We start from the raw sequence: 26,093 nt of genomic DNA, 5'->3' as shown, positions 1-26,093 counted from the left end.
GATCTGTGGGGGTCGGATCCTGATAATGTAGTGTTTAGTACCAGTTCCAGTATGTCCAACCTGAATTTTTCTTTTTTCTGAATAACTTATACAACATTATTTTATGGACATTGGACAAATCGGAAAACCATAATGAATGATAAAGATAAGTATATGTCTTCAAGTCCATATACCGATAAGAACCCATTACCAGCAGATAGTGAAAGCTGTAAAAATGATAGTTACAGTGACTGTAATACAGTCATAGCCTCAAATCATGGACATATTTTATTTTTTCACAGACACTGTAAAAAAAGTTCCTTATTTTATTAGTTTATTATGAAAACATTGGCAAAAAAAAAAAAAAAAAAAAAAAAAACAACCACCAATCATGTGCCACATTACATATTTATAGGCCCTTTGGAAAATGAAAGCAGCAACCTAATTGGGTGCCATGGCCAACTGTTCTACTTTACCTCTGCACTTCGTAGAACTCCCCCAAAGTGAAAAGTCTTTGCATTTCTCTATAAGAACATTGAAGAAAAAATATTAATAAATAAATGGTAAATCCCTGCCAGCCTTTGTCTACTTATCTTGCAATTGTGACGTCACATACACAGACGCCACATGGCCACTACAACCAGATCACAGGCTTCAGCGAGTTTGTGCCACACAAGAAATCCCTGCTAAGGTAAGTGACAGACTGCAGTGATCACATGCATGTACAGCACGCCTTTGATGCAGTATTCTTTCTGGAGCAACAGTTATTTCCCATTTTATAACATTCCCTAATTTTGGATAATTTTTTATTTTTTTTTATCCTAGACAACCCCTTTAAAGCATCACCATCTTATGCACTGGCACTTTAAATAGGAAAATCTATATAATACCCCAAAAGACAAGCAGGGGCCCTATGCTGTGAGCACTGCCTTGAGTAGAGTCTCTGACTCACAGTAATCTAGTTTAAGAAGAAAAAAAGAATGCGACAGAAAATATTAAAAATAAAAAGCAGCATTACTCACCACCACTGATCCCCTGCCAATGCTGTTACAATGCTGTTTTGGTCCCTGCTGCACTCCACTTCTTAGTCCCAGCTTGACATACAGGAATACCTGTTCAACCCATTGCTGGCAAGCAGTTCTATCCATTTCCTGTGTGTCAAGCTGGGATCAGAAACTGGAAAGCAGTGGGGTTTAGAGCAGTCTCAGAATGGCAGAGGGTGATCAGTGGAGGTGAGTAATGCTTCTTTTTTAAATTAAGAGCATTTTCTGGGATTTTTTTTTTTCTTTATAAAGTCCTGCAAAAAATAAATAAAAAAAATAACAATCTTTAAAAGGCCTTAGGCCTCTTTCACACGGGTGTCATGTTTTTTTGCCCGGATAAGATGCGGGTGTGTTGCAGGAAAATGCGCGATTTTTCCACGTGAGTGCAAAACATTGTAATGCGTTTTGCACTCACGTGAGAAAAATCGGCATGTTTGGTACCCAAACCCGAACTTCTTCACAGAAGTTCGGGTTAGGTGCTGGGTAGATTGCTATTATTTTCCCTTATAACCATGTTATAAGGGAAAATAATACATTCTTAATACAGAATGCATAGTACAATAGCGCTGGAGGGGTTAAAAATAAATAAAAAATGTAACTCACCTTAATCCACTTGCTCACGCAGCTCGGCTTCTCTTCTGTCTTCTTTTTTTGCTGTGTGCAGGAAAAGGACCTGTGGTGACATCACTCGGGTCGTCACATGGTCCATCACATGATCCATCACCATGGTAAAAGATCACGTGATGGACCATGTGATGACCGGAGTGAGGTCACCACAGGTCCTTTTCCTACATACAGCAAAAAAGAAGACAGAAGAGAAGCCGGGCTGCGCGAGCAAGTGGATTAAGGTGAGTTAAATTATTTTTTATTTATTTTTTTAACCCCTCCAGCGCTATTGTACTATGCATTCTGTATTAAGAATGCTGATATTTTCCCTTATAACCATGTTATAAGGGAAAATAATAAATGATCGGGACTCCATCCAGATTGTCTCCTAGCAACCGTGCGTGAAAATCGCACCGCATCCGCACTTGCTTGCGGATGCTTGCGATTTTCACGCAGTCCCATTCACTTCTATGGGGTCTGCGTTGCGTAATAAACGCACACTATAGAGCATGCTGCGATTTTCACGCAACGCATAAGTGATGCGTGAAAATCACCGCTCATGTGCACAGCCCCATAGAAATGAAAGGGTCAGGATTCAGGGCGGGTGCAATGCGTTCACTTCACGCATTGCACCCGCGCGGAAAACTCGCCCATGCCAAAGAGGCCTTAAGGTGCCACTGTTGGAAGTGAAGAAACAAAAAGGATAGAATTACAGGAACAATAGACTTTTGTAATATTAGGCGACATTGTAATTCTGCATCCATAGCGGGGGCATCAGGAAACAACTGCCTATGAAAGTGTTAAGTCCCTTGATGTCTCAGGTAGGCAACACTAAAGCTATATCTGTATGCTCCATTTATCATGCCGATGACAGATCTGATCATACAATAGCCTCATTGGTACACTACTATGATGCAATCGTTGCATCACTAACATAGGCAAAAGTCAATTGCACCTGGAATAGGCTACTTTCACACTGGCGTTTTGGCTTTCCGTATGCGAGATCCGTTCAGGGCTCTCACAAGCGGTCCAAAACGGATTAGTTTTGCCCTAATGATTTCTGAATGGAAAAGGATCCGCTCAGAATGCATCAGTTTGCCTCCGATCAGTCACCATTCCGCTTTGGAGGTGGACAACAAAACACTGCCTGCAGCCTTTTGCTGTCCGTCTGACGAAACAGAGCCAAATGGATCCATCCTGGCACACAAGTCAACGGGGACGGATCTGTTTTCACTGACACAATCTGGCACAATAGAAAACGGATGAGTCTCCCATTGACTTTCAACGGAGTTCATGACGGATCCGTCTTGGCTTGGTTACAGATAATACAAAGGGATCCGTTCATGACGGATGCATGAGGTTGTATTATTGTAACGGATCAGTTTTTGCAAATCCATGACGGATCCGCCCAAAACGTAAGTGGGAAAGTAGCCGTAAACAGATTCCGGGACAGATTGAAAAATTCACAATTCACAGTCACAAAAAGGTCAATGATCTCTTTTTCAAGTCAAAATGAACTTTTCTCCCCATAAGGGAAATGAAACTTTTTCAAGTAAAAAAATAAAAAAAATAAAAAATGTAATCCATTTTTGCTTTAGCGGCAGGTTTCAGCCAGATTCTGTGACGATTGACTTGACTTTCAACTCTCCACTGTAATTAGAAATTCACTGATCTCTGCAATATTTCACAGTGAAATACACAAGCTTTTAAAAGCCAAAAGAGAGAGGATACGGAACACGACCTGCCGCGCGTCTCACCTTACCAAGGGACTACATGACTAACTGTACATGACTCCTGGAAAGAGCAGCTGACAAATAGGTTATTTTCTGAAGATACTGATCTTGTGGACGGTTTCTTGCATATGTGCAAGGTCCATAATGTGCAACGTATGGGAAGGGCTGTAACAGAAATTTGTAATATGTATCTCTATTTATTAAAGGGGCTATCAGAGACTAAAATCAGACCTCAACATGTGGCTGACCCGCAGTGGTGTTGATACTCATCTGGTCCCCACTTCTGGATTCAGTCTGTGTGGCTCCTGGACAGGCACTTCTGCTCCCCTCTGCACCAATATCAACATCCGTCGACACGTGACTGCTGCAGCCAATCACAGGCCGCAGCAGTGACCTGCTCCCTTTGCGTCACGTGTGAGTATCATCACCACTGCGGGTCAGCCACGTCTGGAGGATAACCTGCAGGTCTATTAGAATGGAAAACCATTGATATACAGAGTGCAGGACCTTTACCATCACTGGTGACCACTGAGGCCAGTAATTGGCGGAAGCAGAACAACCAACGTGACTTCATCGCTACAGGACCAGCAAGGATCAGAGCAGCTGTGAGTGGGAATATCAAAGGCAAGTGAGGTCTTTTCTCATTTTACACCGCCTCTTGCTCAATGCCCAATATCACAATTCTTAAGGGAATCCCCTAAACTTGTACCTGAAACCTTGATCGGAAAGGCTAACACTTTATGAGAATGGGAGAGCTGAGGTTGGACCCCCACCAATCATAATGTGATGGCATTTCCTGGTGATATCAAGAAGAACATAAACTCCAGTTTATGCAATTTGATAAGTTGTATTTAATAGGAAAAGCGGTAAATCATATATGTGTGACGTTTCGGCCACAATCTGGCCTTCATCAGACTGGTACCGCTTGGAGAACTGTTCGGATGGCGGGCGCAAGGTCAGGAGATGCAGATTCCGTGCTGCTAATAGTGATAGTGGCGCCATTATCACTATTAGCAGCACGGAATGGGGTGTAGCAGTGCCACAAAGTTTTCTCTTCAATTCATTTCCTGGTAATATATATTTACTTTAAAAGATAGGAAAAACACTATAAAAGGGATTATTCCACAAAAAGGATTACCATTGCAATGAATAGGGCATTACAAATTATTGTAATATACATGCAATAAAACTATTGTTCTTTTTTATGCACATTTTCTTCCCTGGTGGCGCCCCCTGCTGTTTACCCTTCAGGTCTGCCTTCCCCAGCATTCAGAGGTGGACTGACATGCCCAGTAGCTCTCCTGCTCCCTTCCGCTATGTGCTGGTGCACTGATATCACAGAGAAGCAGCTGGACTTTTCATTCCTTCATCCCTACCTCTAAATTCATATACATACACAGCTACATCTCTCTGCAGAAAGTGGAGAAGGAAACTTACATACCATGTGTGTCTATGGGGCCAAATGTAAGGGGAATAAAGGGTTAAAGAGCTAATGTTGAGTTTTATGCAAGTAAAATGAGTTTTACAATCGTGGGATAACCACTTTAACACAGCAATATCAATGTCATACATATACAGCAAAAGTCGTGACTTTAAAAATGGCTCCCACTTAAAAAAAAAAAAAAAGGCAGACACCACAGCCACTGGGTTTCTACCGTTTCACACACCAGACACCTGGGCCTAACATCTGCAATCAGTGATCATGCCGATCGCATACATTCATCCTTTCAGATGCCTTGGTCAATTGTGACCACAGCATTTGAGGTGGCTTTCCCCTGGAGTGATGGGCTCCATGTGTCTGAATGGCTTCCCCAAGCAAAGATCAGGGGAAGTTGCTGGTTCTATTTAAAAGCCTTGGTCCCTCTGAAGAAACCAAGGCTTTTACAGCTGCATTTCCTATGGAGCCCTGCAGGTGGCGAATCAGCAATACATTGCAGTGGCTCTTCATTACAATGTATTGGAGAAAAATCCAATCTTTGCTGGTCATAGTCAAGGGTGAAAAAAATAAAATAAAATCACAGGCATCGCCTCTTCCCAAAATACCTGTACTATTAAAATGTAAAAACATTCATCCCATACGGCGTAAGGGGAAAAAAGATCAAAATAGTCGATCTGCCATTTTACAGTGGCTTCACCTGCCAAAAAGATTTTACAAAAAAAATCAAAAAGTCATACACATGACAATGGTATTAATTAAAACTGCGGATCTTCCTGCAAAAAAAATAAAAATAAAATATGAGCCCTCAGACAGCTCTGCTGACGTAACTTTATAAAAAAAAAAAGTTGGGGGGGTCAGAATATGTAGATGAAAATAAAAAAATATTTTTTTTTCCAAAGTTTTTTCCCCCCAGTATTAAAACACAAGAAAAACTATATAAATATAGTATCACTGTAATCGTACTGACCCGGAAGAGGAAGGGCACGGGTCCGTTTTACCACATAGGGAAATGTCATAAAATAAAACTGTGGCGGAATTGCGCTTTTGTTTTCCCAATTTCACCCCATTTGGAATTTTTCCCAGCTTCCGACTACATGGTACGCAATATCAAACAATGCTGTTAGAAACTACAACTTAGCCCTATGACGGACACGTGAATTTTTTTGCAGGACACGTGAATAGAAAAAATAAATAATAAAGTCATGGCTCTGGGAAGGCAAGGGGTGAGAAAACAAAAATGTAAAAACGGAAATTCCTTTGCGGCAGAAATCACTGGGGCTTTCAGAAACTCTTGGTGATCAGTTGATCCCAGTTTTGGCAGTCAGAAGAAATATGTTTAGCCCACTGCTCCTTTCCTTAAAGGGGTTGTCCAGGATTACAAAAATATATCTACTTCCTTCTTAAAAACCACTGCGCTTCACTGAAGTTAATGGGCTAAGCTGCAACCCACGGTCAGACATGACATCTTTCTGGAAGAAAACAGCCATGTTTTTCTCATTTTAGCCGACCCCTTTAATTACCCGTACGGAGATACTAGGTGCATAGACATGCACATAAAGCATTTCTTCTTTCAGTATAAAGCAGGGTATATGCAACGTGTTCAGCACCGAGCAGAAGAAAAGCGTATCCAGGCCTGACTGTAAGATCTATAAGGCAATGTAAAAAAGGAGGCGACGCGTAACCTGCAGGAACGTGTCCCCGACAGGCTCCTAACCTGTAATTAACGCTGCTGCAGACATCAGATCCCGGATAGTTATGGATGATGTAAGCGCGTTTTATGGAGGGCAGGCGATATCATCAACCAATGCAGGCCTCTAATAATATCCTTCACTTCAAAGGCTGTACGAGACCAGACATTGCCTGTGAAGCCGGAGCAGACCTTATTCATTCACCACACAAAATTTCCGGACAGAACATGAACCCATGGATTTGAATGTGTTTGTTCACACATCTTTTTCTTTTCAGTAAAAAAAATAAAAATCACGGAGATGTGCACTACTTTGGTCCGAGATGCAGACCAAACATGACAATTGTCTACGGGTCCATGAAAAATCACTGACGCAACACAGATGGCATACATGTTGTGTCCGTTATTCCACTGAAGATTGGTAGGAGATGGTTTGGAAATTAATTTTCAACTGAATAATGTCCCTGGATTATGTATGACACATGAAGGGTAAAAACGGACACACGGATCCTTTACGGACATGAAACACGGATGCTTTTTTTCCCACAGATATCAAAGTGACACGGAAATGTGGACGAGGCCTAAAGCAACAGGGCAGCCATCGGGCACAAGACATTCCAACCGCCTCTACAACCTGGACGTCTCAGCAGGTTTTAGTGCGTCCCGGCCACAGCGGAATGGAGAGCGTCTGATGAGTACACATAGAGGACTATTAGTCATACTGCGTCATCGCTATAATGTATAGTTATGTCCTCCATATACTGGGTGTAGCCTAATGCCCGAGCTGTCGCCCTGTGATTCAAACAGAAAGTTGTTGTTACTATTCCAGCTCGTTAGTCTCCGCTGTACGCAGTGTCATTCCGCAGACGCCTTCACTGGCGACTGATTCATATATACAGTTCTGAGCTAAAGATTAGAGAGGAGCGAATTTCATATTTTGAAATTCGTTCATGCTTCAGTTGGTGGTAAAAGCAGAATAACGTCATGGATTCCGTTACCACGGACCAGAACGCAATTCTATGTCGGAGAGGACTCTCCTGCATAACTGAAACGGGACAGATCCGTTATGCAGTCCATAGACTTCTATTATGACGGAATGACAAACGGAATGCCTCTAAAGGCATTAAGTTATGCATTCCGTCATAGAATTACGTTGTGGTCCGTGGTAACGGAATCCATAACGCAATTCTGCTTTTACCACCAAACGAAGCGTGAACGACTTTCAAAGTATGAAATTGGCTCATCTGTACTAAAGATAAATCTGCCAGGCCCACTGGCCTGCCCCTTCCATGCCCTTTTCAAGAAAGTGGCGAGGGCGGTGTAGAAACACCACTTGCTGGGCTTTCTGCCCACAAAATAGCCGGGATTTATAACATTCAGGGACCAAATGACTAAACTGCCCCAGAAAATGCAGATTAATTTACACCGATTATGGTCATACTAAAAAAGTGATAGAAACCTACAATGCAGTCTGCGATTAGCTAGCCATTTTATAAATGCTGGCCCGGTATCTGCCATTACTACATCTATAGTTTAATACCCTTAGGGTCCATTCACATGTCCGTAGAATGGGTCCGCATCCGTTCCATTCATTCTCTATGGGGCAGGAATGGATGCAGACAGCACACAGTGTGCTGTCCACATCCGCATTTCCGGAGACCACCCCCGATCTCTTTCACACAAGCGGATAGCATGCGTGGAATCCGCTGCGTAAAAGACAGCCAAGCCCCGTTCCGGACGGTAGGGACACGGAGCAGTAACATGACTGATAATGCTCTGTGCCTCTCTGTGATCTTTTTACTATAAAACCACAGTGAGATAAAGTTAGCTCCGTGATATTGTAGTAAAAAGGTCACAGAGAGGCACGGAGCATTATCAGTCATGTTACTGCTCCGTGTCTCCGCTGTCCGGAACGGGGCTTGGCTGTCTTTCACGCAGGGGATGCCACGTACGCGCGCTCGTGTGAAAGAGCTATTACTGTAAAGAATCCTTATATTTATACAGGGGTAACATTACACTGGGATCACAGCTGGTTCTCATTCGTATTTGCTTTTGCAGCTGCTGTCTGACATTGAGCAGCCTACTTGTAACCAGAAAACCCAAGTCCTTTTCTTGTCCTGTTATCCCCAGTTTTATTCCATTTAGAGGATCTGTCTCACTTCAGCAAATGGCATTTATCATGTAGATCAGGAATGCTCAACATGTGGCCCTCCAGCTGCTGCAAAACTACAACTCCCATTATTCCCAGACAGCCTACAGAAGGCCATGGTGGGAGTTGTAGTTTTACAACAGCTGGAGGGCCGCAGGTTGAGCATCCCTGATGTAGAGAAAGTTAATATAAGACGCTTACTAATGTCTTTTGATTGTCCATGTTGCTTCCTTTGCTGGCCTCATTCTTTTTTCCATCACATTATACACTGCTTGTTCCCATGGTTAAGTCCACCCTGAAATCCATCAGTGCTGGTCGTGCTTGCACACTATAGGAAAAAGTACAGGCTTCTTTGATGGCTGGAACCGCGGGCTGGTGCTTTTTCCTAGTGTACAAGCACGACCACCACTGATGGATTGCAGGGTGGTCGTAACCATGAAAATTAGTGTATAATGTGATGGAAAAATGAATGAAGCCAGCAAAGGAAGCAATATGGACAATCACAATACATTAGTAAGTGGCTTGTATTCACTTTCTCTACATGATAAATGTCATTTGCTAAAGTGATATCACTTCACTGTTGTACATTTAGTTTTTTTTATTTCTGCTCCGTTATACGAGCCAAACAACGGGAATAAAGGAAGTGTTGGATTCGGGATAACTGAAACAAACAGAACTGAAACTACTCCATAGAGTCCTCCAGGATCCTGTTTTTTTTGCACGCAGGACTTTATTGTACGGTCTTTTTGACGGAATCTGTGACAGAGGCGCTGAATGGAGCCTCCAATGCAGATGTGAACTCGCCCTAGTACTGTGGCCACGGTGCATTACATTACATTTATTACTTTAAAATTCATCAACCACATTCTCGCCCATGCCGCCAGCTTATCGAGGTCTGTGTGTAATCAAGCCGAGGTTTCAGAATCCTACGCTGTTCTGTATCATCAGCAAAAACTGACACCAGACCATTCATAAGGAGATGCAGGCTGCTGCCACACGCTCTGGCTTTTTGGTGCAGTTTTAGAGTCCAAAACCAGGAGTGGATTACAAAGGGAGAGGAAGTATTAAAAGGGGTCCTCTCACTTCAGCAAAGGGCATTCATAATGTAGACCAGGCATGTCCAAACTGCGGCCCTCCAGCTGTTGCAAAACTACAACTCCCAGCATGCCCTAATAGCTGTAAGCTATCCAGGCATGCTGGAAGTTGTAGTTTTGCAACAGCTGGAGGGCCACAGTTTGGACATGCCTGATGTAGACAAAGTTAATGCAAGGCACTTACTAATGTATTGCATTTCGCCATATTGCCTCCTTTGCTGGCTAGATTCATTTTTCCATAACCTTATACACTGTTTGTTTCCATGGTCACGACCACCAGGCAATCCAGCCGTGGTGGTCATGCTTGTACAGTATAGGAAAAAGTGCTGGGCTCTCTGGTGGCCGGGACCAAGGGAGTCCACATAGGCTGGTGCTTTTTCCTATAGTGTGCAAGCATAACCACCGCTGCTGGATTACAGGATGGCCGTAACCATGGAAACAAGCAGTGAATCAAGCCAGCAATAGAAGCAATATGGATAATCACAATAGATTAGTAAGTGCCTCGTATTAACTTGGTCTACATGATAAATGCCACTTACTGAAGTGAGACAACCCCTTTAAGGACAGATGACTTCTCTTTTTTTAATCCACTCCTGGTTTTGGCTGGAGGTTGTGGAGCCACCCTTGAAGACACCTGGGCCTGACACAGATAATCAGATTCCTCAGCAGATTGAAGGCGTCTTGGTGGAGACTTCATGGATGCTTTATATGCATTAGGCGTCCCCTGCTCTGTTCTATCAATAGTAAATTGATCAAGCGCTGTGCCATCATGGTGTTCAGCGTCCCCTCGCTGAAAAGGTCAATGGCAATAACAGCCAAGCTCTCCAGACACATAATACCGCCATGTAGCGGAACCTTCTCACAGCGCGGTCATGTATGCGAGCACCTTTCACAGCATACAAACTGATTTCTGCTCATCCAAGCAATGGCACCCCGTCCCTCTGGTGTGTCCTAGGCATATTACTGACACAAGACCATGTATAAGTCACTAGACCCCGTCCCTCTGGTGTGTCCTAGGCATATTACTGACACAAGACCATGTATAAGTCACTAGACCCCGTCCCTCTGGTGTGTCCTAGGCATATTACTGACACAAGGAGACAAGACCCTGTATAAGTCACTAGACCCCGTCCCTCTGGTGTATCCTAGGCATATAACTGACACAAGGAGACAAGAGCCTGTATAAGTCACTAGACCCCGTCCCTCTGGTGTGTCCTAGGCATATTACTGACACAAGGAGACAAGACCCTGTATAAGTCACTAGACCCCGTCCCTCTGGTGTGTCCTAGGCATATTACTGACACAAGGAGACAAGACCCTGTATAAGTCACTAGACCCCGTCCCTCTGGTGTGTCCTAGGCATATTACTGACACAAGGAGACAAGACCCTGTATAAGTCACTAGACCCCGTCCCTCTGGTGTATCCTAGGCATATAACTGACACAAGGAGACAAGAGCCTGTATAAGTCACTAGACCCCGTCCCTCTGGTGTGTCCTAGGCATATTACTGACACAAGGAGACAAGACCCTGTATAAGTCACTAGACCCCGTCCCTCTGGTGTGTCCTAGGCATATTACTGACACAAGGAGACAAGACCCTGTATAAGTCACTAGACCCCGTCCCTCTGGTGTGTCCTAGGCATATTACTGACACAAGGAGACAAGACCCTGTATAAGTCACTAGACCCCGTCCCTCTGGTGTATCCTAGGCATATAACTGACACAAGGAGACAAGAGCCTGTATAAGTCACTAGACCCCGTCCCTCTGGTGTGTCCTAGGCATATAACTGACACAAGGAGACAAGAGCCTGTATAAGTCACTAGATGTCGTCCCTCTGGTGTATCCTAGGCATATTACTGACACAAGGAGACAAGAGCCTGTATAAGTCACTAGACCCCGTCCCTCTGGTGTGTCCTAGGCATATTACTGACACAAGGAGACAAGACCCTATATAAGTCACTAGACCCCGTCCCTCTGGTGTGTCCTAGGCATATTACTGACACAAGGAGACAAGACCCTGTATAAATCACTAGATGTCGTCCCTCTGGTGTGTCCTAGGCATATTACTGACACAAGGAGACAAGACCCTATATAAGTCACTAGACCCCGTCCCTCTGGTGTGTCCTAGGCATATTACTGACACAAGGAGACAAGACCCTGTATAAGTCACTAGACCCCGTCCCTCTGGTGTGTCCTAGGCATATTACTGACACAAGGAGACAAGACCCTGTATAAGTCACTAGACCCCGTCCCTCTGGTGTGTCCTAGGCATATAACTGACACAAGGAGACAAGACCCTGTATAAGTCACTAGACCCCGTCCCTCTGGTGTGTCCTAGGCATATTACTGACACAAGGAGACAAGACCCTGTATAAGTCACTAGACCCCGTCCCTCTGGTGTGTCCTAGGCATATTACTGACACAAGGAGACAAGACCCTGTATAAGTCACTAGACCCCGTCCCTCTGGTGTGTCCTAGGCATATTACTGACACAAGGAGACAAGACCCTGTATAAGTCACTAGACCCCGTCCCTCTGGTGTGTCCTAGGCATATTACTGACACAAGGAGACAAGACCCTGTGTAAGTCACTAGATGTCGTCCCTCTGGTGTGTCCTAGGCATATTACTGACACAAGGAGACAAGACCCTGTATAAGTCACTAGATGTCGTCCCTCTGGTGTGTCCTAGGCATATTACTGACACAAGGAGACAAGACCCTGTATAAGTCACTAGACCCCGTCCCTCTGGTGTGTCCTAGGCATATTACTGACACAAGGAGACAAGACCCAAGTATAAGTCACTAGATGCCGTCCCTCTGGTGTGTCCTAGGCATATTACTGACACAAGGAGACAAGACCCAAGTATAAGTCACTAGACCCCGTACAGGGATAACTTACTGAAGACTTTAGGAGCCAGTTTAACTCTTGCTGCTCTACATTTACTACGTGTCTACTGAGATTTCTCCAGTCTTACACTAAACTGCTTAGTTACCTGTAGCAACCAATCAATCAAATTGTGGTGGCAGCTGAAAGACCCCATCATCCAATACAGGAGCGTTTGCTGGTTCATCGGGTGATCGTTGGCCCCTTCACGTGGGTCAATGATAGGGAATGGTCGGTCTGTGTACAAGGACCCAAAGGCCATAAGCAGCATCACGTGGTGTAGATCCTGATAAGGGTACTATCACACTAGCAGCATTTGTTTCCGGTATTGAAATCCAGTAAAGGGTCTCAATACCGGGAAAAAACGCATCAGTTTTGTCCTAATGCATTCTGAATGGAGAGCAATCCGTTCAGCATGTATCAGGATGTCTTCCGTTCCGCCCCTTGTACGGTATTTGACAAAATCCCAGAACACTACCGCACTTGCCGGATCCAGCATTAATTTCCATAGAGAGGTAGTGTTCCGGTTTTTCAGTCTGCTTATGCATCGGGCTTTTGATCTTTGACAAAATTTAAATACTGTTACTCCGGATACTGTAATATAGACGTCAATGGGTGTGTTTGGTCCACATCACGGATCAAAGTAGTGCATGTCTCTGTGATTTTTTTTCACTGACCTATGTTCACTTAGGCCTCTTTCACACGGGAGTCATGTTTTATGGCCGGCTAAGATGCGAGTGTGTCGCGGGAAAACGCGAGATTTTTCCGCACGAGTGCAAAACATTTTAATGCGTTTTGCACGTGCGTGAGAAAAATCGGCATGTTTGGTACCCAGACCCGAACCCGGACTTCACAGAAGTTCGGGTTTGGGTTAGGTGTTGTGTAGATTTTATTATTTTCCCTTATAACATGGTTATAAGGGAAAATAATAGCATTCTTAATACAGAATGCATAGTACAATAGCGCTGGAGGGGTTAAAAAAATAATAATTATAATTTAACTCACTGTAATCTACTTGTTTGCGCAGCCTGGCTTCTCTTCTGTCTTCATCTTTGCTGTTCAGTAGGAAAAGGACCTGTGGCAACGTCACTGCGCTTGTCACATGATCCAGCACCATGGTGACGGATCACGTGACGGACCATGTGATGAGCGCAGTGACATCACCACAGGTCCTTTTCTTCACAGATGAAGACAGAAGAGAAGCCGGGCTGCTCGAACAACTGGATTAGGTGAGTTAAATTTTATTTTTATTTTTTTAACCCCTCCAGCCCTATTGTACTTTGCATTCTGTATGAAGAATGCTATTATTTTCCCTTATAACTATGTTCACCTCACGCATTGAACCCGCGCAGAAAACTTGCCCGTGTGAGAGGGGCCTAAAAGAAAAAAAACTGATGTGTGAACACACACATCGAAGTCAACAGGGAAGTGTTCCATCTGTGGAAATGACAGCACACGTCAGTGAAAAACGGAAAGGTGGACGAGGCCAGAGTTCACACGTAGCACCACGGTGCAGATGAAAACTGATCCAACCTGTTATTTTACAGTAAAACCCTTTTTGCCTGCTACATGTGAAGGCACCCTTAGGGTACCCATTTGCAGTTCGCAAACCCCAAAATACGGATACAGTCTGTGTGGCATCTACATTTTTGGCGGACTGGAGCGTCATCTGCACACGTTGCAGATTCTGCACAGAAAAAACGTGCGCATTCTCAGGCAGAAAAACCTCAGTGTAAGACATCTTGCACACAAACATATTTTGCTTCCATGTCCGTTCCGTTTTTTGGTTTTTTTTGCGGATAGGATGCAGACCCACTCATTTCACCGTGTGCTATCCGCATCTGTATGTCTGTTCCGTAGCCCCGCAAAAAAAAAAATATAACAACATGTCCTATTCTTGTCAGTTTTAGGCATTGTTACAATGGATACGCAAAAAAAAAAAAAAAACGGATGGCATACGGATGTGCATGTAGCCTAGGCTGTAATACAGATCTCACACGCACTTTGCTTACTCGTTGCAGGGCGACAATTATTTGTGTGGATTTTACCCTTTTCAATGCCAGGGTGAGGACCTGCAGCAAAATCGCAGAAAATCTGCAAGTAAGACATGCGGTTTTCGGTGCAGACCTGGTGCGTCAGCCACGTCTGTGCACACAAGCAATGTTCACTTTCGCCAGCACATTATAGTCAATGGGCAACTTCACATATCGGAGCTTGCACCAATTTGGTGTCTCACACTAGACTCCCCCACTCAAGTCATACGTCCACAAAAAACTACAGCACAGACGCCATCTGTGCGCGGTATGTTTGTCGCGCATGGTAGCTAAGATGTTGAGAAGAAATGAAAGCAGAGGTGAAAAACAGGTGACATACGGAACGCCGTCGCAGGCGATACTGACTGCACACAGGTGGGAAATCGCCTCTTTTTAGGGGGCAGAAGGCGGGCGAGTTTTCCATCTCTCATCTGAACGGATGACAGGGACAGCCATGTGAAATCTTGGAATCCTTAAAATAAGGCCTTTTGCACACAATCGTATTTTCATTCTGTGTCCGTTCCGTTTTTTTTGCGGATAGGATGCAGACCCATTCATTTCAATGGCCCAAAATACGGACAGCACACTGTATGTCCACTCCGTAGCCCCGCAAAAAAATATAGAACATGTCCTATTCTTGTCCGTTTTGGATCCACACAAAAAAAAAATATATATATATATATATATATAATGCCATCCGGATATCATCTGTTCTTTTTTGCAGAACACATACGGTCGTGTAATGCAATCATCAACAGAGAAACCCGGGCACGTGAATGGGCAGCTGACTGGCATAACTAATGATACTGGAGCGCAGCAGATGAAGGGTGGCATCCAGCGTACAGCTGGCAACGGACAGGTCCTGCCAAGTTTATAGCCACAGGTGCAAGAATGAACCTGGCATCAGTATGTGCCCTGCAAGCCCACCTGACAGGAGGCACCAGCCGGGCACACATGGTACATTATATACAGGCCAATTCACACGTCTCATTTTCAGCCCAGGGTATAATATCGCAGTATAATATAACACACACATCCACAACACCCATCCTCCTCAATCACGGGACGATGATGGAGCTCAGGGTGACAATGGGGTCATCTGCACCAGTGATGACGTCACAGCATCCTCCTCATCCTCCGCCAGCCGCAATGATCGCCTGATAACCGGCGGTCCATGCAGCCCCCGGGTCGTCGTGTGCGCTCCACACCCCCAGCGCTTTCCCCTCACCCCCTCCATCCATCTTCCTCACAGACCTGGATGTAGTTGTTCTCGCAGTAGTCTGCCACCCGCTCCAAATTGGTATAGCTGTCCAGAAGGGCCCGCCGGCCGCCGGGGATCTCCTCCTCCAGCAGCATCTGCAGCTCCGCCATGTTTTTCCTCAGTACATTCCTCTTCTAGAAGCCCCGCTACACTGCGGTGGGATAAGCTAGGAGAGACGAGCGCGGGGCCGCGCACAGGGCAAGCGAATGCAGGAGGCGCGTCCCCGACACACTCTCACTCAGCAAGGGGGCGTGTCCTACATGTGCGCAGCTCCCGGCTCACGGGTGAGTAACCCGAGAGTGCGCCTGCGCGAACGAGCCGGGTCGGGTTTGTAAGCGCGCGTTCCCAGTGTTTTTGGATCATCTTTGGTTCGTGTACGGTCGCTTAGCAACAGAGGCAATGAGAAAGCCGGGGGAGGGGGGGACGGGTCACGTGAGCGGCGCTCACTGGTGGTGACGTCATTTCTATGATGGTTTTGGGTTTGCGGATGAAATGGTAGCCGTGTTACCTCAGAATACCGTGTTCCGTAGGCCTATGTTCACACAGGCCATAGAATGCAATGTGGCATCTGTGTATAGGACCAGGTTTGTGGGTTTGGGTCCACTAGCAAGAAATAAATGGCCCAGTTAGCTACCTCATTGGTGTCAATTAACCCCTTATGGACCGGGCTCATTTTCATCAAGGTCACTTTATGTGGTGATAACTTTAAAACGCTTTGACTTATCCAGGACATTCCGAGATTGTTTTACATATTGTACTTCATGACACTGGTAAAATGGAGTCAACAAAAATTCATTTTTATTTATAAAAAAAATACTAAATTTACCAAAATTTTCAAAAATTTGCAAATTTCCAAGTTTCAATTCCTCTACTTCTATAACACATAGTAATACCTCCAAAAATAGTTATTACTTTACATTTCCCATATGTCTACTTCATGTTTGGTTCATTTTGGGAATGACATTTTATTTTTTGGGGACGTTACAAGGCTTAGAAGTTTTGAAACAAATCTTGAATTTTTTTTTAAATTTTCAAAAACCCACTTTATAAGGACCAGTTCAGGTCTGAAGTCACTTTGTGAGGCTTACATAATAGAAACCACCCCAAAATGACCCCGTTATAGATACTACACCCCTCAGGGTATTCAAAGCTGATTTTACAAATGTTGTTAACCCTTTAGGTGTTCCACAAGAGTTAATGGCAAATGGAGATAACATTTCAGAATTTAGATTTTTGGGCAAGTTTTCAATTTTAAAGGGACACTGACAGCCCCAATTAGCATATTTAGGTATATATACGTGAGTACAGGTCTTATAAAGTCTATTAAAATGATCTAAGTATCCCCCCTGTCCACCTTATAAGTACCAAAATATAAAGTTATATAACCTGCTTGTCCGGTCACCAATCTGCCCAAGGGGCGGCGTTTCATCACAAAATGCGCCCAGCCAGCCGCTCCTAACTGCCGTTCTGAAGCCCCGCCCAGCTCATCAATATTCACTTCGCTGGGCGGCGGCTACAACTCTCCCGACTCAAGTGCCCGGCGCATGCGCATAAAGCAGAGGCTGCAGCACTTGAGTCCGGAGAGTTGTAGCCGCCGCCCAGCTAAGTGAATCTTGATGAGCTGGGCGGGGCTTCGTAACAAAGCAAGGGTTAACAGCCAAACAAAACTCAATATTTATTGCCCTGATTCTGTAGTTTGCAGAAACACCCCATATGTGGTCGTAAACTATTGTACAGGCACACGGTAGGGCGTAGAGGGAAAGGAGTGCCGTGTGGTTTTTGGAAGGCAGATTTTGCTGGACTGGTTTATTTACACTATGTCCCATTTGAAGCCCCCCTGATGCACCCCTAGAGTAGAAACTCCATAAAAGTGACCCCCATTTTGGGACTATTTTTAGGATACATATGATTTTTGGTTGCTCTATATTACATTTTTGTGAGGCAAGGTTACCAAAAATAGAAATTCTGAAATTTCATCTCCATTTGCCATAAACCGTTGAGGAATACCTAAAGGGTTAATAAAGTTTATAAAAATCAGTTTTGAATAGCTTGAGGGGTGTAGTTCCTTAGATGGGGTCACTTTTATGGAGTTTCTACTCTAGGGGTGCATCAGGGGTTCTTCAAATAGGACATGGTGCCAAAAAAGGCATCAGAATTTGCCTTCTAGAAACCATACGGCGTTCCTTTCGTTCTGCGCCCTGCCGTTTGGTCATACAGCAGTTTGCAACCACATATGGGGTGTTTCTGTAAACTGCAGAATCAGGATAATATATATACTTTTTGTGTTGTAAGGTGGCAAAAAAATACCTTTTTTTGCACCGTTTTTTTTTTTTTTTTATCGTGTTCATCTGAGGGGTTAGGTCATGGGGTATTTTTATAGAGCAGATTCTTATGGATGCGGCGATACCTAATATTTTTTGTTTTACTGTCTCAAGTCTGAGAACCATTGTTTTTTTCAATTGTCAGAGGCTAAATGGAATTAAAATTGGGGAAGGGGATTATAAATTTAGTACTCCATGGAAGTGTGGTACTGCCTGAAGCAACCAATAATCCAGAGGCCCGGATGATCGGGGCACGTGTCACACTGAGTAGTGGTGTCCTTCCGTATCACCTTTTTTGGGGCCGTCCCTTCTTTCCAGTATTGGGGACCACACCTGGAAAGTGTTGGCCAGGGACAATCCGGGCGCCTCCAGTTCCTGAGGTACTCCGGCCTGCTCTTTCCCGGTCAGAAAAGATCAGGGCCTTGAGGACTGCCTAATAGAACTGGAGGAATTTCCCTGTGTTGCCAGCGCTCCGGGACAGCACAAAAGAGTTGTACAAGGCAACCTGTACCAAGTAGACCGCAACTTTTTTGTACCATACCCAGGTTTTGCGCATGGCATTATATGGCTTGAGGACTTGATCAGAGAGATCAACTCCTTCCATATACCGATTGTAGTCGACGATACAATCGGGCTTGAGGACCGTTGCCGCGGTACCTCGCACAGGGACAGGGGTGATGCCGTTTACCGTGAATTGTGGACAGTACAAGGACATCCCTCTTATCCTTATATCTGACCAGCAACAGGTTTCCACTGGTAAGGGCAAGGGTCTCACCCCTGGGGATAGGTACCTGGAGGGGGTGAGTATGGAGGCCGCATTGATTTTTCCGCATACGGTCCCACAAGAGGATATGGATCTGGCGGCGAGGGACTGGAACAAGGGGATACTAGTATAAAAGTTATGCATGTACAGGTGGTAACCCTTATCTAGCAGTGGGTGCATAAGGTCCCACACGAGTTTCCCGCTAACACCCAGAGTGGGGGGACATTCTGGGGGTTCAATAAGGGAATCTCGCCCCTCGTACACACAAAACTTGTAAGTGTACCCTGAGGTACTCTCACAAAGTTTTTACAGCTTCACGCCATACCTCGGCCGCTTAGAGGGAACATAATGGTGGAAAATGAGTCTCCTCTTGAAAGCAATGAGAGACTCATCAACCGCGACCTCCCTTCCTGGTACATAGGCCTCCAAAAATTTGGCCCCGAAGTGATCGATGACCGGCCTGATTTTGTACAGGCGGTCATAGGCAGGATCACCTCGGGGGGGACATGCTGCATTATCTGCATAATGCAGACATTTCCGAATGGCCTCAAAACGGGAGCGTGTCATGGCCGTACTGTAAAGTGGGGTCTGGTAGAGGATGTCCCCACTCCAGTAATGCCTGACTCTAGGTTTTTTGACTAGGCCCATATGCAGCACGAGGCCCCAAAACGTCCTCATCTCGGCTGCACTGACCGGAGTCCAGCCACCGGCCCTAGCCAAAAAGGAGCCCGGGTGTTGAGCAATGAACTGTTGGGCGAACACGTTCGTTTGCTCCACCATCAAATTCACAAAGTGGTCACTGAAAAAAAGACTAAAATAGTCATATTCAGTGAAGCCCATTGGGAATTTGGATTCCTGGTTGGCCAACAAAATCAGGAATCACGGGCTTAAAATCCTCTGAGCTGCTCGTACTAGTGTGGGCCACAGGGTGGCATCTCCACCGCCTTGGGGGCTCATCATCATCGCTAGATGATGAGGAGGACCCGGATGACAAAAGGAAAGTTAGGTCATCCTCACTGGGCCTCTCGGAGTCGGAGGCAAGCTGGGCGTATGCCTCCTCGGCCGAGAACATCCGGCGGGACATAGGGGAGTGTGTGCGTGCGTGTATATCTTTATCCAGTGTGTGTGGGAGCACAGGTGTTCGCGTACTTATCCCTAAAACTAACAGAAAAAAAAAGCCCCAAAAATGCGGGAGGAAAAAAAAAGATTCAAACTCGCTGATCAGCCGTCCAAAGCTGATCAGCGGTGGGGTGTGCGATGCGCTAACAGTGGCCGGACGCTAAGAGTGTCGGCCATAGTCAGTGTACACAAAAAATTAAAAGTAAACTGCCTGTGCCCCAAAAAATGTGTGTGGTGGGGGGCAAGCTGCAGCACCCCTGGGGGGTCTAGGGTCACACTATGCTGTGGACCCTAGACACCCGATCAGGGTGATGCAATATTTAAAACATTTTTTTTTTCCTTAAACTTTCCCTGAATATCCCTGCCTAACCTAACCTTTCCCTAAGTACCTTTTAGTGCCAGATGGCACTGTGTAGGGTCAGAAGGGGGGCGCTGGGTCAGGAGATCTGATGCACGCTCCTTGCTCCCGGACACAGAAAGGAGGAGGAGAGGAGAGCTGCAATAACCTAAACCTTCCGCCCGCCCCCCAAAGCCAATCAGAAGCGATCCTGAGAGGTGATGTCGCCATCACCTCTCAGGATCGCAGGATGGTGATTGGTGGTGTATTATCACCATCCTGTTCCAGGTTATCGGGTCACCAGAGACCCGAATAACCCGGAAACGCAGCAAACCGCAGGTCTGAATTGACCTGCGGTTCGCCGCGATCGCCGATACGGGACACAGGACACTACGCGCATTGTCCAAACCTTGTACAAAGAAACAGCGGCGCAATTGCTGATAGCAATGAAAAAAATTAAAGCTGGAATTCGGTTGCTATGGATAACTGCTTTACTTTTCCTTTGTACAAGGGTTAATAAATGGGCATATAACAGTGTTTCTCAACCAATGTGCCTCCAGCTGTTGCAAAACTACAACTCCCAGTTTTGCAACAGCTGGAGGCACACTGGTTGGGAATCACCATTATATGCCTATCCCCCCCCCCCCCCCACCACCACCTTATTTTAAATTCACTGTTTGAACAGGAAATGGAGAGAAATTAACAGAATTTCTCCTCCATTTCATGCACCATACCCACCTGACTTTAACTTCCTCCCAGTGCTAGGCAACCGCATGGAACTTGGGAGCCGCTGCACAGAAGTCCCGTCCCACGCCATCAGCTGGGACATGCTGCCATCCCCACGCTGATCGGGCTGGGAGCGCCGCCACCGCACGGAAGCCGACACGGAACCCACCGCCACCCCCCAAACAGCTGATTAGCGGGGTGCCAGGAAGATAGGTCATCAATATCTGTGCACTACACCGCCCAGTGCCTAGGGTGTTTGGCACCCGGGGTGGGTCCTTTCTCTGGCACCCCCCCCCCGCCCCACACCAAATACTTTTTAAAAAAAATGTACCCCCTCACAGTAGTATTGCCCTTATTGTGCCCCCTCAAGCCCTCAAGGTAGTTATGTCCTCACTGTACAACTTTCACAGTAGTTTCACAACTTTCACAGTAGTTATGCCCACATTGTGCCCCCTTCACAGTAGTTATGCCTTCATTGTTCCCCCCTCATAGTAGTAATGCCTTATCTGAGCCCCCTTCAGAGTTGTAATGCCCTCTCTGTGCCCCTTCAGAGTAGTTATGCCCATTTTGTCCCCTTCATAGTAATAATGCCCACTCAGTGCCCCATAATAGTTATGCCCACCCACTTCATAGTAGTAATGCCCTCTGTGTCCCCTTCATAGTAATAATGCCCATTGTGCCCCCTTCATAGTAGCAATGCCATCTGTGCTCCTTTCGTAGTAGTAACGCCCATTGTGTCCCTTTCACCATAGTAATGCCCATTGTGCACCCTTCACAGTAGTAATGCCCATTGTGCCCCCTTCATAGGTATAATGCCCATTGTATCCCTTTTATAGTAGTAATGCCCATTGTGCCCCCTTCATAGTAGTAATGCCCACTGTGCCCACCTAATATTAGTAATACCCTCTGTGCTCCTTTGTAGTAGTATTGCCCTCTGTGTCCCCTTGTAGTAATAATGCCCTCTGTGCCCCCTTTGTAGTAGTAATGTCCTCTGTGCCCCTTGTAGTAATAATGCCCTCTGTACCCCTTTTGTAGTAGTAATGCCCTATGTCCCCCCTTTGTAGTAATATTGTCTTCTGTGCCCCCTTCATGGTTGAAGTGCCCTCTCTGTGCCCACTCTGTTAAAAAAAAAAAAAAAAAAAACACAATAACTACTCACCTTGTCCTGTTCCTGAAGCTCATATCCAACATTCCCCCTGCAGACACAGATCGTGCAGCACTGTGTGGGCGGAGCTTATGCAGATTCCTGGGCTGCAGGCTCCTCCCACACAGGCTCCCTGATTCATCATATAGTGCGGGAGAGCCGGGGCGTGGGAAGCTGAGTGACAGGACTGCAGCTCCCTGGTGCTCCAGCAATGAGTGCTTCCATCTGTATTGATGGATGTGCTCATTGCTTCTGGGCTGTGGCACCCCCTGAGAGCAGGCACCTGGGGGGGACCACCCCCATGCCAGACCTGCAGGGTATAGCGATAGTGAAGTCACGGTTATGGGCAATTGAGGGTTACTCACTTTTCTGAGGAGAACCCTGGGCCGGCATGCGCCAGTGAAGGAGAGGTAGACACTAGTTCCTCTGGGGCACACTCTGTAAATAGGGACCAGGCCTGATGGTATGTGAGGTGCCCTGGATGTTGCAGGTATTTTGAGTGCCTTAGTTAAGGTCCCTTTAAGAATCGTAAACCAAATGTTGCTTTACTTTAGACAACAGTCTAACTTTATACAATCAGTTGCAGGGGTGTATAATGCAGTCCTTTACAGCAGTGGTCCCCAACCTTTTTTGCACCAAGGACCGGTTTCATGCAAGTCATGTCAGCCATAAGCCCCCATTAGCCCCTCATGTCAGCCATAAGCCCCCCATTAGCCCCTCATGTCAGCCATAAGCCCCCCATTAGCCCCTCATGTCAGCCATAAGCCCCCCCATTAGCCCCTCATGTCTGCCCAATGTCCCCCATTAGCCCCTCATGTCTGCCCAATGTCCCCCATTAGCCCCTCATGTCTGCCCAATGTCCCCCAGGTCAGCCATCAGCCCCCAGTGCAAATAAAATAAAAATAAAACACTTACCTCTCCTGCTCCTAGTCACCATCACAATCCTTTTCATTCATTCTGCTGTCGGCTGTGTATCGCGGCGCACGGTGTGAGGTCACAGAGCGACCTCACGCTGTGCACAGCCGATAGCCGAGGACCAGGAAGTGGTGAGTACAGATCCTTCACCACTTCCTGGTCCTTCTGTACTAATGAAGGTCCTGGGCCGCAGCCCGGCGGTTGGGGGACCGCTGCTTTACAGTACATATGCACAGCAGGTTTACTTGATAGCACAGCATGTTTCAATCTTGCAACATACTTGGAGGGTATACAGTTAATGCTTTGCAGTACAATGCTGCTCTATCCCCACAGCTATTCTAGCTGGCTGGATCCCAAGGCCCGGATGCCTAATTGCTGGCTTAAATCCTTGGTATAAAATCCTTCCTCCAGTATTGGCACTTGCTTTAGGTTACAGTACCTTTGTTTCCTAGCTGGCTTCACTGCTGGATAGGAAAGGTGGCTGCAGGTTTCTCCCAGGAGGTGCTGTCCTACTACTGGGGTATCTAAACTGAGCTATCCTTAGCCTCAGGAGCTTCAGGCTGACTAGGTGACTCCTCTAGTCCCCTGGAATACACTAACTCTCCCCTGTCTGGGCCGTCCTATATATAACTAGGGCTCTCTAGCTCCCTCTAGCGTCTGGGAGGCTAAACTGCACCCTGACAGACCTGACACCCAGTTAACACAGGGAAATGCATACACATAACAGTAAATGCAGTAAACACATTAACCCCTTTGTGTAGTGCCCACCTTTACCTAGTGGGACACTACACCCCCCCTTAACATGCCACTGGCACTGCCCATTTAAACTTAAAAAATATTTCAATCTTTTTGTCATTTTCACCTGCAGCCTGACCACTCAGATCTTAAAATTCAGGCTACGTGCGCTGTCCCACTCACCATCCATGTAAGGTTACTTTCACACTTGTGTTTTGGTTTCCGTTTGTGAGATCCGTTCAGGACTCTCACAAGCGGTCCAAAGCGGATCAGTTTGCATTTGAATGCGAACAAGTGGATGAGGCGAGTTTAATTTTTTTTGAATTTTCTTTTAACCCCTCCATCCCTATTTTACTAAGCATTCTGTATTAAGAATGCTATTATTTTCCCTTATAACCATGTTATAAGGGAAAATAATAAAGATCAGGTCCCCATCCCAGTCGTCACCTAGCAACCATGCGTGAAAATCGCACCGCATACACACTTGCTTGCGGATGCTTGTGATTTTCACGCAGCCCCATTCACTTCTATGGGGCCTGCGTTGCGTGAAAAACGCACAATATAGAGCATGCTTCGATTTTCACGCAACGCACAAGTGATGCGTGAAAATCACCGCTCATGTGCACAGCCCCATAGAAATGAATGGGTCAGGATTCAGTGTGGGTGCAATACGTTCACCTCACGCATTGCACCTGCGCGGAAAACTCGCCCGTGTGAAAGAGGCCTACCTCTATAGCAGGGGTGGGGAACCTTTTTGCCTGAATGACCTAAAGATGTTTTGTAAAGAGGAATGGTCCAAAATACCTTCAACCAGAATCCAGACTCTCATTGGAACCTACAGGAAGCGTTTAGAGGCTGTAATTTCTGCAAAAGGAGGATCTACTAAATATTGATTTCATTTCTTTTTTGTGGTGCCCAAATTTATGCACCCTCCTAATTTAGTTTAAACAATTATAGCTTGGCCCTAGGTTTATTGAATGGGTGGAAATCCTGTATCACCTTCCCAGGGCTAATATACTTGTAAATGGGTCAATTTCTGAGTCCTTCGGACTCCACAGGGGAACTAGACAAGGCTGCCCCCTGTCACCACTTTTGTTCGCCATAGCTATTGAGCACCTTGCTTTGAGAATTCGGCAGGACCTGGTCTTTAAAGGAATTGCTATGGGTGACAGAGCGGACAAGGTTGGACTTTATGCGGATGATCTCCTCCTCTTTATGGACGAACCCGAGACGACGCTCCCTAGAGCGATTGATGTAATTGGCGAGTTTGGACGGTTCTCGGGGTTGCATATAAATTGGACGAAATCGGCGCTCATGCCCCTATGGTCGCACACGTGGCCCCCTCAGTACTGTAACCTGCCAGTTGTGGACTCCTTCAAATATTTAGGGGTTATTATCACCAAAGATCCCCAGCTGGCGTACTCCCTGAATGTTGCTCCCCTGGAGGCCCTGTTTATGGATAAATTTAGGACGTGGCGGGCCTTACCACTATCCATCATGGGAAGACTGAATCTAGTCAAAATGACACTTCTGCCTAAAGGGCTATACCTGTTAGCGCATGCGTGCACCCCGGTACCGCAGGGTTTTTTTACCCGCATCCATTCTTTAGTGACTAAATTTGTGTGGGGGGAGTCCAGACGGAAGCTGTCCCTTCAGGTCCTGCAGAGGCCCAAGCTGGAGGGTGGCGCTGCTTTACCTGATTTCTTCCTTTATTATCTGGCTGGGCAGTTGAAATTTCTGGCCACTTGGGTTCAGCCGCTTGGCCTGCCCAATGCGGAATACTATCTCAGGGAGCACCTGGGCCTATCCTCTATGTGGCCGGTTCTGGAAGGGCCGCGTCTCATATCTGCGCGCTTGCTCCCCATCCATAAAATGGCCCATCAGGTGTGGTCAGCTGCCAAGTTGAGGTCGTTCAAAGACATCCCGGATGACATCCCTCTGTGGGATAACCCTATGTTTACCCATTTGAAAGATTTGGAGGGGGCAGGTTGGTGGAGGGCACGGGGGGTCAATAAATTGAGCGACGTTTACACGGGTGGCAGTCTATGTTCCTCCTCCCAGCTGCAAGAGAGGTTTGAGTTGCCTCGCTCCTTCCTGTTTAGATATCTACAGCTGAGGCATGCGCTG

General features: G+C 46.1%; 1 protein-coding gene across 15 annotated transcripts in view; it reads right to left on the bottom strand.

Annotated features, from left to right (window-relative positions):
- The window catches only part of ABI2 (abl interactor 2), a 103,228-nt gene extending 87,078 nt beyond the window's left edge, over window positions 1-16,150 (bottom strand). For all 15 annotated transcript variants that reach the window (XM_044305065.1, XM_044305070.1, XM_044305073.1 and 12 more), the window contains exon 1: window positions 15,900-16,150. In XM_044305065.1, the coding sequence (XP_044161000.1) occupies window positions 15,900-16,016 (117 nt within the window). In that variant the 5' untranslated portion in view covers window positions 16,017-16,150. The remainder of the gene's footprint in view (window positions 1-15,899) is intronic.
- Between the last annotated feature and the right edge of the window lie 9,943 nt (window positions 16,151-26,093).

This window comes from Bufo gargarizans, chromosome 8 (genome assembly GCF_014858855.1).
Source record: "Bufo gargarizans isolate SCDJY-AF-19 chromosome 8, ASM1485885v1, whole genome shotgun sequence".
In the NCBI taxonomy this organism is placed as follows: domain Eukaryota; kingdom Metazoa; phylum Chordata; class Amphibia; order Anura; family Bufonidae; genus Bufo; species Bufo gargarizans.
This window is presented reverse-complemented; position numbering and strand designations above follow the sequence as displayed.